We start from the raw sequence: 14,157 nt of genomic DNA on the forward strand, positions 1-14,157 counted from the left end.
GGGGAACCACTGCAGGAAAGGCCCACCCTCTTCTCCTGGCTCTTGAAAGACATATGGGCAGGCAGTAGTCATGCCACCATGGAGGGGGCATTTCATGGCAAGTGAAGCACGGCAGTGCGACCAAGGAAGATGCCCATACCTGATGTGCTGCTGAGACTTAACTCACTGCTTGTGCTTGCCAGTGATGGGTCTGAGGTTCCCTTCTTCTGACCTGAAGAAGAAAACAAGCAGTTTGCGAAACACACTTTGGCCACACAAAGCAATTGAGAACATTTTATTCCAGGTTCCATGGGAATGATGGAAAGAGAGAAGCCAGTAACGTTGATATGCTTGTTTGGCCATTCATTGTTGTTAAAAGAATAGCTTATCAAGCCTTGGGGAAGGAGCCTCAGAGGGGCTTCTCTCTCACATAGAGGACACTGACTAGCACTTACAACATAGGGATACTTGTTTTTATTTGGCCCCAAGTCTAACGTGAGCACTGAAAGTTATACAGTCTGGTTTTTTTAATATATACTTTAAAGATATATTTTATTAAATTTCCATAAAATTCACATAAACATTCCAATAAATAATGGATTTTTCTTTTATATCAATATATATATATATATATATATATATATATATATATATATATATAAAACAGTGCTTTTTCTTTTTTCAACAAAAGAAAAATCAGTCTGTTTTTTTTATTATGATGATATCTGATTCAGGGCTCTAGTTGTAGACCAGGATGGGTCACAGCCCCACAAATCCCCACGATCACAGACATGAAGTTCTGAAAGAGGGGAGCAGGTTTTCTTATATTTTCTTCACCTCACCTGGCTTTGGCCTTTGAGATGGGCTGTGCCTCCTCTTTGAGCTGGACCCCCTGGTTAAGTTTCCACATGTTTTACTGGGAACACGTTGACCTCCTAGAAGAGCAACAGTCAGCTACTGTGTTGGGACTCCATTATTTATTTCAGTCCCAGCACACATTCAATGCAAACAATGACAGCATAAAGTAACCATGCAAGTAGAAGGTAGAAGCTGCCATCTCACATGTTCTGAGCTTAACACACTGAATAAAACCCAAGTTCTCCTTCAAGTATAAAACCATCAAATGATGGAGTTTTAAGTTCTAGCCACAACACTGAAGCTATTGTGTAAACCAGGGGTAGTCAACCTTTTTATACCTACTTCTCACTAATGCATCTTTCTTGATGGTAATATTTCCTTACCGCCCACCAGTGCTCGATGGAAGGAGGATTCAGCTTGTGCTGTAGAACCCCCTACCACCCACCTACAATCCTGAAACATCCACTAGTGGACGGTAGGGACCAGATTGACAACCCCATGTAAACTGACACATTTTACTTCTGGATGGGCAATAAGAGCTACGTTTTGCAGAGCTCAGGGAATTTACGAAGGGACCTGAACGGTGAGAATTTGTGGCAGATAAGCTAAAAAGAGCACTGGGAAACACTGGAATGGGCTTACTGACAGAAGAGAAGTACCTTCTAGTGCAGTCTCACAGTAAGCTGCCTAGAATTAGGGACAACCATCAAAAATAATGATGTTTACGTTTGACTTCGGCCAGTGAAACCATTTTGGGCAAACCACACCCACCTGTCCTAGCCCCAGAGTCATACATTAAGTCAGGTGTGGGTAAGGGCTTTGCCAAAAGAGGCGTTGCAAGTGCTGCCTTTTGAAACAGCTGCTATAACAAAGGCAGGGGCCTTCATTATAGGCATCTTGCTGCCTGTGAGATGCTGGCCCTGCCCACCTGTCAAACTGACCCTACCCACCCCTCTCAAGGCACATCCTAATAAGGATCTGACCCATGGAGCCATGAACATGTGCTCTATTTCTTCCCTGGCTCCTTGACGGTATGAAGACTCTTGCTGCTTGCTTGGCCTTTTCAATGCGCCACTGCAGTAGTAAACCACTTGAAACCCCTTACCTGCATTTCTGTTGCTGAGCACTATTTTGTGCCGCCACTGAGCTTCAGAGAGGTACTTGGAGAGCAGCTGCACACGACAACCAAAGCCATCTCTGTTAACAGACACATTCAAGCAGTCCAGCAGTGCAAGCTCTTCCTGAGCCACATGCTTCGAGTCCCAGGGGGAGGAGCCCTCCATTTCTTTCAGATGGTCCTGGAGCATGTTGAGAATGATCTCCATTGCTACATCATCCGCTAAAAACCCAGAGGTGTCACGGACGAAATGCTTCAAATCCAGATGGCTCCAGCTGAAGGACTCACGTTTGTTACTATCTGACTGCAAATCTTGCAGCTTTGGGACGCTGAGATGCTCGTGAGATATACCGTAGGCAGTGCATGTCTCAGGTCTCCTTCCGGGCTCTGCCGAGTGCTGTGGACTGGCCGAGGTGGAAGAGCCTTGGCTAGCACAACGCTCAAGCCTCCTGACGGCACAGTTCTTTTTCTCGAGGACAGACTCTTCTGTGTTGTCCTCCTCGTGGGGATCATCCCTGCAGAGGTCGCTGTAGGAGACAAAGAGCAAGGAGAAGATGTTCTCCAGGAGTTCCAGGCGTAGAGGAACAGGGACAGTCCTTAAAAACTGCTGGCACTTGGCAAGATACTGAGCAAAGAGACCTGCATAATCTGCATTTGGGAAAACAAAACATTAGAAACAGATTTACTATTTCCCCTGCTCTCCTCATTCAAGGACTAGACGCTCAAGATAAAGGTAACTATGGAACTATGGGAGCCATGCACCCTGACCTCTCTAGCCCTGTCTTCTTCCACTTCTTCCTCCTCCAGCGCTTTCTTCTACCCTTTCTACCTTCTCCCCCATCACATTTTATGGCTTCCCTAGGAAACCCCTACACGTACCCCCTTGTAAGTTCTTTGGGGTAGGGACCTATCATATCTGTTCTTTGCAAAGCAACATAGACACACAGATGGTGCAGAATATATAAAAACCTCTTTACATAACAAACCTCTTAGGGCATGCCAATATCCAGTATAAATGTGTACGATAAACCTTTATATTGTTTACAAAAACAAAACTCAAGAGGGGGGAAAACCTCGTAACTTTTATGTTTGCCTGCTGAATATGCAGAAATATAAATGCGCCTGAAAATTAGGCAACATTCATATCCCAGCCATGACGAAAGTCCAGCCGTCATGAGATGGTGCTTAGTATAGAAAAAAGACACAGAGAGCCAGCTATTTTCTCAAGATGGTAAGAGCAGCTCCTTCGTCCACTCTCCTCCGATTTTATTCTCCTTTGTTTTCCCCTGTCGCATGGCCGTTTGCCAATGTCTCACGTTACCTCATCCGGTCATGGCTTTTACTACACCCATCACCATATAAGGTAATCACTGCCCAGAGGAAACACAACTCCATTTAAGGTCAATACATTCTAATACATTGTAAGGCACAGAGTGCTGGTCAGCCGAGGTCAGGGGGCATCCTGCAGTATTACAAGCCTCTGCCATGGCTTTATGACTCCCACACAGCAACCTGTCTTAAATGCCCCCAGCTTAAAAACTCTCCTGAGGGTTTTGATGCAGCCACAGCATAAAGAAGGCAGCATTTAGTTGGACATTCAACATCACTTAGGCAGCACTGGCCATTTCCAAAAACAGAATGCAGGCTGTGCCTTACACCAAGTCAGAGGGTCGATGCATCTAAGTCAGTGACTGGCAGCAGCTCTCCAGGGTTTTCAGGGAGAGGGTCGTTTCCAGCCCTAGAGACTCGGAGGATTGAACCCGGTACCTTCTGCATGCAAGTCATGTGCTTTACCACTAAGCTACAGCTCTTGCCCTGACACATTAGCCTATCTCATCCAGATAATAGAAGCAGGGTACAGAATTAGACCAGCAGCACTAGGACAAGGGAGTCAAAGAGAAGGAGTCTACGGATTCATGTCTAACTCAATCAATAAATATAACCCAAATGCTATCCTCAACTGTGAGCCCATATTAAATAATTCAATTCACAGCTTATCAGGAAAACAGTTAACATTTTGACCTTGTGCAACAGCTATTGTGCTATTTTACACACTTGTAAAAATAAAAAAAGATGTATTGCTTCTACAGTACGGGTGAATTCTCAGCACAAGGCCTCCACAAATCAGCCCATGGGTATACCCAAACCTTCCACATATGATTGCAATTGCCAATGTAAACTTTCCCTCAGCTTGAAAAGGATTTTTATGTAACTGTAAAGGGATAAAAAAGGGGGAAATATGCTGTAATACTTCCCTATACGTTATGGTCCACCTATTCCAGTTTGTGCACTCATAAAGTCTCCTTGTAGCAGCAATGAATGGCTTTAAGGAGAGTGGAAGAAGGAGAAGTGCATGTGCAACCTGCCCCTCCATAAAGGCTTACAGCTTAGTGGGCCAGAGTGTGGTACCCAAAGAGCTAAACCTCCGGGGCAATGCCTTGCTACTTTGGCTCACCCTACACCAGCGATGGCCAAACTTGGCCCTCCAGCGGTTTTGGGGCTACAACTCCCATCATCCCTAGCTAAATGGTCAGGGATGATGGGAATTGCAGTCCCAAAACAGCTGGAGGGCCAAGTTTGGCCATCACTGCCCTACACCTCTAGAAATCACTTACTGATCCTATGGACTCCTTTCCACACCTTTACCCATAAATCCTTACTTGGTGATCATCTCCTTCCATAAATCCCACCTTTCCCCTACGAAGTCTGGGCTAGTGGAGAGATCACTGCCAAAGAAACTGATGGGGCAAAGGAAGGAAAGCACACCATCCCAACCGATCATGGTGAAATGATGGCACAGCAGATTGCAATCTCTCTTGCTGCACCAGCATTACAGTTCTGGGGAAGAAAACTATTCAGGTGTTTCTTGTTCTGCAGAAAGAAGTAGATGAACACCGAATAAAAAGCAACAATGACTTTTGTTACAAGGTATGTAGAAGCTACCAGACCTGGGCAAAGGGGCTGATCTGCAGATTTGCATTCGCCAGGAATCTCCTCAGGGAGGCCATTGACAAAAAAGTTCCTGCAGTCTTTGCAGTGTGAATCTTTGTGTGCATTGACACAGAGGGCGTATATGGCATATTTCATGGCACAAAATGCCTGGAAAAGAATGAGATTGCGACGCAGGCTCAAATGACTGGAAGCTGCCATCACTGTTGAATCTAAAAAAAGAAAGAGAAAGTGGGAAATGGGAAATGGAAAGTTGAGTTTGCTCAGCTGTAGGGAAGTTATTAACATTTCCATTGTTTCCAGAGCCTGGAATCAGTGCTCCCACCCAATTCCAAACAAGGTTAGAGAAGCTGCAGACCAACAACTGGTGTAGCACATGGGGTTGTGTGTGTGTGTGTGTGGAAGAGAAGTAAAAATAGAGAAACAGGTTGGGGCTGTATTGTGAGTGGATGTGGGCTTTAACCTTTTATCTTCATTGCAGCCCCAACAGAAATGGTCTCTGTCTATACCTTCATTTCACAATGAGAAGAGAGCTTTGAATTGTACCAGTGGGAGACCCCCCCCCCCGAAAAAGTAAACACACACACATGGTTCCAATTAGGACCACAGCAGGAACAAAGGCTTGCAGTTCACCTCCCTGCGTGCCACAGTCCCCATCTGTCTCATCCCCATATACAATGGCTATTAATGTCACCTAAAAAACCACGCACACCAGTTCATTATTTGCTTTCAGTTTCAAAGAATCATGGCCTAGCATTCTGTAGGAACCAATCTCTGGTTAGTTTCTAAACAAGCCAACATCAAACTATGTGCTATGAAGCTGGCTTCTTTAACTGACCATAGTTTTCTTTCAAACCACAGTCTCTGGTTCGTAGGCGACACTAAGCCAAGATTCTTAGAAACTCAAAAGAAAATGCTAGCAAAGCCCTCCTTGCCATGATAAACAATAGTGTATCCAACAAACAGGTTAGATGGACACTTGGTTATATCTACAGCCATCTCTCCCCCCCCCCCCATTTACCAGGAGCTTCTTCAGTGTCCCTGGCTGGAATTGCCTGAAGAAGTTCAGTGACAGCTTCTTCGTTCAGGGCCACAAGATTAGTAAGATGGTGCAGAAAGTAAAGGGATGTGTGGGACTCCAAACTGTGCAAGTGCTGCAGAAGAACCTTCTCTGGGATAATATTACTGCAAGAGAAAAGAAGCCTAGTTTCAATGGCAGCAAGATTAGCTTGTAAGTGCACATTTTTTTCAAGAAAAGGCTTCACAACACTCTGATTCAGATTTGTCTGCATGAAGTCTTTTATATACCTGTTAAGGGGAATGTAAGTTGAGTGCTTAATGTGTGTGGCAAGTGGCCATTGCACACATTCCCCAGGCCTCATGGACATCAACCATGATGTGCACATCCATCCTTGCAGAACATGCATATATCAAATGAATTTTATGCTTTCTCCAGCCATTGTGCATAATTCTCAACAGGTTTCCCCACCACCACCATGCTGTTACCTATTCTGTTGAATACACCATTCAAGAACTTCCACTTGGGCATACAGTCCATCACAGAAGTCTTTTAATACTGAGTCATTGTGGAGACCCTGTTAAAAAGAAATAGGTTTGCATCCATTCAAAGCAAAAAAGCCCTCCAATTCCTCTTCTTAAGAAACTGACTGGAATCAAAGCAAGGAAAAACATTGTGCCTTCCCCTCACAGGCTTGATAAGGCCTGACGTACCTGAGATTTGTGAAGAGTCCACAGAAGCATTTTTGCCGACTCTAAACTGTGACACTGAGTCCACCCTAACAATATCAGGAGGCGACTGAGGTGGCTGAATTCTTGCTGTAGTAAACTGTTGAGGCTGGAGAAGTCTTCCCTTTTCAATAAAGTTAATGCTGTACCCTAGAGAAAAGAACCACTTGTTTGTTTTAAGACTGTGGAATGCCTGAGTGGGAAGCAGAGTTAAAATTGCAAAGTTAAATTTGCAAATGTTAAAAACAGTTCTAAGAAATTTTTCATGTTCTGTTCCTCTGGCCTGTAGGGAAGTAGCCCCTGGAAAATGTATGGATAACATATGCTATTACCACCCCTCTCTCTTAGTTCCAAATGACTCCTTCAGGATTTTATGTAGACACAAATCATTCTAGCATAATGATCCAAAACCTGTACTGGGCATGGACCAATTCAAAGGGACTACGGCTATGAAGAATGCATGCCTTGTATGTGTTAAGGTTCCATGTTCAATCGAGAGCATCTTGGGTACAAAGACCCTTTATTGAGATCTCAGAGATCAATTGGGTTGGACAGTACTTACAGTGAATGTTCAGCCTGACTCCACAGAAGCAGATGCTAATATCTATATTAAGTACTTCAACTCACTTAAATCCCATTCACCTTTATACACTATTTACACTCTTGTTTCAGACCTTTTCAAAGGCACCATTTCATAACATATGAAGGGTGTTACCCATAGCAAGCCCCTTGATTTAGATAGGTAAGCCCACCTTCAAAAATAAACAAATCCAAGAAAGAAATACCTAAGTTACACCATTAATCAGAGTAAGCATCTACATGAAGCACATAGAGTTCTAGTTTGCAGTTCACTGACTTAACTATTAAGACACTAAAACTGCAGCACATTTGCCAAAGATCTTGATAATAAAGCTGGTAGTGAGTTCACAAAGTTCTTTGCCTAACTCAGAAACAATGGCAGCCACATGATCCATTACTCAACTCCTATGTGAATGTCTCATAAGTGATTTACCAGAATTTGTTCCAAAAAGTGCTTGTTGCTGCTCAGGCAGTAGAAATAGGCAGCTTTCCAAGAAGGAGCGTGTTCACGATCCAAGAACAATGCCATCACTGCCCGCTCTACATCCAGCTGTTCAGATGTACCTGAAACACCCATAAGTTGGGTTAATTTCACATATAGTTAAGACACAGAATAGCACCAAGATGAGCAGGCTCTCTATACATTTTAGCTACAGTCACCAATTATCTCCTGGTTAAACTAAGCCAACAGTTATCATTGCACAGCAAAGAGAACATGCAAATTTAAACAAACCTTTGCCAGGTGACTTCAGTCCCAGCAGCTTCTCTCTCATCTTCTCAATGAATACACTGCTGAACAGATTGAGCAAGGCATGGCTGTCTTTCCTGAGCAGACAGCCAAGCAGCCTCTCTTCTTTCAGCGGGCTCCGCTCAGCCCAACAGGCATCCAGAAGTTCTCGGCAGAGAAGCCGTAGCTCTCCAGTCTGATTCTCCACCTCCAAATTCAACATGCCAAGGGCATGATAAATTTCATCCACGGCCTCGCTCCCACCAGATTCCAACAACTCTGGATTTAGCTGGAGTCGCTTCAAATATTTTAGGGACTCCCAGAGAAAGTCAACGAAGATGTGTTGTGGAGAGCCGCTGTGTGAGAGCGAAGAGCTCTGCTCGGCAGAATCTCTCTGGAGAAGCTCCAAGATGGCTTGCAGCTTCCGAGGAGCCTGCAACAGCATCTTTCGGAGAGCAGAGAACACCTCGGCACTGAATAGCTGCACGGCTCCATCTCTCGACTTCCTATTTGGCCCATGCCTGTTTCCAAAAGCTTCATATAGTTCCTGGGGAAATAGCTGGATTAACAGAAGATTCTTTCCACAAATACAACTGAGAGACGTAAAGAGGTAAGCAGATATATAAAATATGGAGGAACTGTCAACAGCATTGGCCCAGTTTACACTGGAGGTCTAAGAGAACCCCAAACACAGTTAAACATCTGCAGCTGGACAGCCCCATTCCAACTCTATCTGCATACTGCAGCTACAAGGATTCTTCATGTAGCACCAGAGGAGAAATGATGTTGTTGGGTCCCTGAGACTTCCTTGCTCCTCTCTGGTGCTACAAGAAGTATCCCCTAAGTGGCAGAGAATAAATGAGCTGATGGTGAAAAAACAGAGAAAAGACTGGAAGTAGGTTCCCTAGATGACTGTAGAACCAATAGCTGCTACAGAGAAGCAGAGATGTCTGGCCACAGTGAGGAACTTTTTAATTCTCCTGTGTGAACTGGGCCATTGTCTGCTATCTAGGCCAAAGAACAAGAACTGCAAACACTATTAATGCTTATAGCTATTGAAAAGAAATCAGTAAGAAGATGCAAAATTGACAGAAACGAGAGGAGAAATAAATGATGGGATGGTGATGCTGTCCAGCAATTAGAGGGCCAAAGGTTCCCCACCCCTGGAGGGGAGAAACTCCCTTTCTCCCCATGCTGCTCCTGCTGATAATGGTGAATTATCAGGTTATTATAACCCCCACTCCCAATCAGAGACACTCTATCCCACTTGTCACACTCTGGTTAGATTTCCTTCATTTTTGCCAGGAAATAGCTTCTTTGCAAGAAAACTTATGAACATGACTGTTAAACAAGTAAAGGGCAGAATGAGCATCAAGCATTTCATTATCAAAATATTTTCACATGTGCTAGCCTCTCTTGTAAATTTATTCTACACCTAAAGAGTAGGCCAGGGAGCACTTTAAAATTAAAGCAATAGTTATCAGCTTTAAATCATGAAGTGAAGGTTTCAGAAAGCCATATCAAAAGCTAGTTACATTTTCAAAGGGAAGCTAAACCAGCTGCATCTTGTACAGAAACCCATATGATTTTCTCTTCTTCTTTCAGTCCTATTTAAGGGGTTTCTCACCACAGCCGTTATGTAGCTGGTTACAGATGTCTGAGTCACATGAGTTTATGACTGCATTTTGTTAATCATGACACATGATCCTAGAGCACCTTTCTGTTCCACAAACATTCGTTTTCTTTAATGAAGGTTTTTGCACAAGTAGAATGATGTGGTAATATAGGATGCAATAATATATATAAAAAAACTGGTGACCTCTTAAAACAAGTAGAACTCATAAACAGTATGCCTGAAAAAAATTAAATCAGTTGAACCATTTGGTATTTGATCTCAGGTTGGCGATATCCAGTCCAGAACCGAAAGCAAAGCACTTACAGAAAAAAACTGAGAAGCCTAAGAATTTGACACTAAGTATCAGAACTTTTCCTATTACAGTGGTACCTCTAGATGCAAACGGGATCTGTTCCAGAGCCTCATTCGCATCTAGAAGCAAATGTAACCAGTGACGGCACGTCTGCGCATGCGCGCATCGCTTTTCACCACTTCTGCGCATGCACGCGACGCCATTTTGAGCGCCTGCACATGCGCAAGCGGCAAAACCCGGAAGTAACGCGCTCCGTTACTTCCGGGTTGCCGCGGAGCGCAACTCGAACGCGCTCATCCCAAAGCACATTCAAACCGAGGTATGACTGTACCTAGACCTTTTGGACCAGAAGACAGAGCTATGCAGATCCACTAGCAGTCTGAACAATACTTCATTATGGACCTTAAAACCGAACAACTTTTCCGGAATTGACGTGGGCCTAACAATTTTACTACACAAAGGCAGACAGTTTCCCAACTGCTGTTTATGAGTTATGTTGCAAGGTCCAGAATCCAACATCTAAGACATATTAGGTTAAAAACAAACAACCATCCATCAACCTTCACAAGAGAGGTGACAAAGCGATAATAAGATAAAATCGCAACATAGGAATATATTTTATACCAAGGCAGACCACTGGTCCATCAAGCTTGGTACAACCGACACAGACTCGAGTTTCAAGCAGGATTCTTTCCCAACCCTTCCTTGAGCTGCCGGCATTTTAACCTGGGGCCTTTTGCATGAAAAGCATGTGCTCTCCCACTCAGCTTGGTCCTTCCCCAAATTAATGCATCCAAAGTATGACTGTTCCCCTTGAAGGGATCAGTGACATTCCCAATAATCAGTCATCTTCAGAAGGCTGGAGCTGACTGGCTATAAACTTAAGCATAAGGGGGGAAGCCTCAATGGCAAACATCCACAGAGATGGCAATCAAAACACTCAAGAAAACTAGGTTAAGTAGGTTATATTTTTTTAACAAGCCACACAAAGTTCACTGAAATAGGCATGGATTCGGACCAACAACTGAAGTGGTGACTGCTCATCTGAATCACAGCCAGCTAACTCCTGGATCACCCCACATTTCATATGAATTCCAGGAGTTGGAATTATCTCACGGCTGTACTGCTCAGCTGAATTCACTGTTCATACACGAGCTTTGCACACATAAGAGCAACATTAAATGTAACGCCTGTTGAACCATGTTCACCCTCAAGAAGCAATCACACCTTTAGAACAGCATGTGAGACATCCTTTTCTAGTTCTTCTAGGAGAAGCAAGAACTCAGTTTCTCTCTGGAGAGCTTCTGGAACTGTTTTCTGGAATGATTGGAGGAGAAAGAGAAAAGAAATTGGAATGATATGTATTAGAATAGGTATGCAAATAAAATACCATATTTTCCCGTGTATAAACCCCCCCGTGTATCCCCCTATTTTGGGAGACTCAAATTTATGAAAATGGGGGAAGATGACCCCTGTTTTTAACATTATTTTAGAGTAAAAAAACCCCTAGTCTTATACACAGAAAAGTACAGTATATCTAGTGAGCGCTTCTTGGTAGACATTTTAGATGTTTTAAAGCTTTTAGGAGCTGGGGAGAGATTGCAATTTATTTTCCAGTCTACTTTGATACTTCCTGCTCAAATAGACTAATTTCAAATAGACAGGCATTCAGCCAACAACTTTTACTTGCCAGTACTTATAAACCAAATATTTGGTTCAATTAGTTTTAAAAAATGACAGCTACAATCTAAGGGAACAATTTATGGGAACCTTGCAGAGAGCTGGAGGGTGGTGCTTTGGGGGGGGGGGGTATTGCCAAATCTAAAAGAATGTTTTTGCCCCACTGGTTCAGCAAGACTGCCAACTTTCTTACTGAGTTAACTCCTATGACTATACCAGCTAATTAGCACACAGAAACGAAGCAGAAGATTTTCTTATCACTTTATCCCCATGACAGAATCTATATCTGTGCAAGTTCTGCATGTCAGTCTGCCTTTCAATGCACAAGGGCAGGAACATCAAAAACTTAGAACTGCCACTTGCGTTTTGCAAGAATTGAAAAGAAAGCATCATTATATAATGTTACAGTCATAGCCAGGCATAGGCAAACTCAGCCCTCCAGATGTTTTGAGACTACAATTCCCATCATCCCTGACCACTGGTCCTGTTAGCTAGGGATCATGGGAGTTGTAGTCCCAAAACATCTGGAGGGCCGAGTTTGCCTATGCCTGGTCATAGCCAAAGCCTTCTTTAATAGCCTTCTGATTTTTTTTGTAATTACTAAAACAGCAGCAATTCTCAAACTTCATTGGGTGCTACAAAATTTTTCAAATTAGGACAAACGTATTTTCTTATCTGGAATGGAACAGATTTTTTTTTACCTGCTCCCATGCAAGCCACGTCTGCAAAACAAGGAGCCAAAACCAAGCAAGTTTTTGAGGACTGTGGTTCGATCCATACCTACAAGGAGATATCCCCAAATTAGTCATTTTCCATACTAAATGCATTTATCTAGAAACCTCAGTAACTTTTGAACTGCTTTGAACTGCAGCCCTAGCAAGAGCAGCTCATAACCCCCCAAAGCAATGGTGCTCAAAGCTCTATCACAATCGAATCCATTCTTGAACAAAGGAAATTCAAAGGGAGACTGCAAGATGAAAGCAGTAAATGGCAGTATATCAAGAGGTTCAGTACTACTGCTTGTCTATGGAATTGCCACAATCATTTGTCATCACATTACATGTGATAACTGACTTACAAATGTCAGGATACCTGTGTTTTCAAACATTGTTTTTTGTGAATCATCCCTGTTATGTAATTCTTACCATCTTCACATTTCTGCATTCCACTTCCTTCTTTCCTCAAAGTTCACAATCACTCTTCCCCTCTACAAATATCTATGTTCCTGCTATTCAGGATAACACTTCATGTATCCAATGGTGAACTGGAGTTGACAGAAGTCGATATCATAATAAATTTGTTACTCAATAACCTTTGTTATTTGTGTTGCAAAAAATTAACACTGCTGCCCTTTTGGAATTAATAAGGAACACACTCAAAACATACTTTAAGGCTGCATTCGCTTACCTGGGAATAAGCCCCACTGAAAATAATGGGACTTTCTTTGGAGCATCTATGTACAGGACCGCACTGTAATATTTTAAAACTTGCAACTTTTCCACACACTTTCAACTGTTAGTTACCAAAAGTCAATGTAGTGCTCACCTCAGATGAGAAGGGCAGACTATTAGAGCATGAAGGATCCTTTCCACTTTTTTACAGCCATCTTCCTGCCACCGGTGTAACTGAGGAATGCAGGCCTGTGCAAGTTCCCAGTCTTCCCTCTTCACACAATCACAAAAAAACCAGAAGAGCCGTTCCAGGGATGCAGATTCCTCCTTACCAAATGGATGCATCTTCCTGCTTCAAAATGTGAACAAAAGATTAGAACTCATCAGATCCTATTCTTAAATCATATCTGTCAAACATTCACTTACAATGCACTTCCTAAAACGAGAGATGGAAATTTACAGAAAGATTCATGTCTAGAAGTGGAACTTTAGTTTTTCCCTACACAAAGTTAGAATATCTAGCAGGACAGACAGCTAACCTAATACACTTGCACCTTTATAAAATAACAAGAATAGCAATTGTCTTGTTTGCCCATTGAAAATCCATCAAAACATTTGCAGGTAAAGAGGTGAGAGTGAAAACAGGAAAGTGGAAACTGCAGCTGTCTAGCCTTCCCTCAGGCCTAACAATAACAAGTTGAGAGACTAAGCTGATCTTGAGTGGAAATAAAGGGGAAAGTATGGATGCAAGGGAAACAATAAAAAGGGGTTAAATCTTTGTGAGGATATGGAAATCTCTGAGGGGGGTGGGGCTCAGCCTGAGCCAAAGAGGGTTAGCAAATTCTGCATTAAGATGAGCAAAACGTTTTAGCCCAGCAAGAATTATTCCTGCAGGTTAAACCCCCCGCCCCAAAAAAAACTTTAAGTCATCTAGTGGACACATTAATAAAGCAAGGCTCATTTATTATATCTGAACAGTTCTTATGGTGCCACATTTGACTTAACTGCTCTGTGGGAAACTTTCCACTGCCAAATAAACTTTGCCCAGCTAATCTATGATGAATCAAGCCCCCCCCCCCCTTGATCATGCAACTTGCTCCAATTCGCATTTCAGTTTCTTAAAGAAGTACCTTGAGGGGCACTACTATTCAAGTATCAAGCTTAAAAGTAGGTACCTTCACTCAGAATTACGTCCCACCACAC

General features: G+C 43.0%; 1 protein-coding gene across 5 annotated transcripts in view; it reads right to left on the reverse strand.

Moving 5' to 3' along the window:
* The window catches only part of ZFYVE26 (zinc finger FYVE-type containing 26), a 44,872-nt gene that overhangs the window by 30,188 nt on the left and 527 nt on the right, over positions 1 to 14,157 (reverse strand). For 2 of the 5 annotated variants that reach the window (XM_083746091.1, XM_083746089.1), the window contains exons 2-13: positions 13,109 to 13,306; positions 12,265 to 12,343; positions 11,111 to 11,200; positions 7,962 to 8,502; positions 7,662 to 7,792; positions 6,635 to 6,799; positions 6,410 to 6,498; positions 5,925 to 6,088; positions 4,903 to 5,115; positions 1,943 to 2,602; positions 822 to 914; positions 140 to 211 (exon numbers count right to left, since the gene is read on the reverse strand). In XM_083746091.1, the coding sequence (XP_083602217.1) occupies positions 140 to 211; positions 822 to 914; positions 1,943 to 2,602; positions 4,903 to 5,115; positions 5,925 to 6,088; positions 6,410 to 6,498; positions 6,635 to 6,799; positions 7,662 to 7,792; positions 7,962 to 8,502; positions 11,111 to 11,200; positions 12,265 to 12,343; positions 13,109 to 13,299 (2,488 nt within the window). In that variant the 5' untranslated portion in view covers positions 13,300 to 13,306. The remainder of the gene's footprint in view (positions 1 to 139; positions 212 to 821; positions 915 to 1,942; positions 2,603 to 4,902; positions 5,116 to 5,924; positions 6,089 to 6,409; positions 6,499 to 6,634; positions 6,800 to 7,661; positions 7,793 to 7,961; positions 8,503 to 11,110; positions 11,201 to 12,264; positions 12,344 to 13,108; positions 13,307 to 14,157) is intronic. The other 3 variants (XM_083746092.1, XM_083746090.1, XM_083746093.1) reach the window with 2 other exon arrangements.

This window comes from Podarcis gaigeae, assembly GCF_964106915.1.
Source record: "Podarcis gaigeae genome assembly, chromosome: 1".
Classification (NCBI taxonomy): domain Eukaryota; kingdom Metazoa; phylum Chordata; class Lepidosauria; order Squamata; family Lacertidae; genus Podarcis; species Podarcis gaigeae.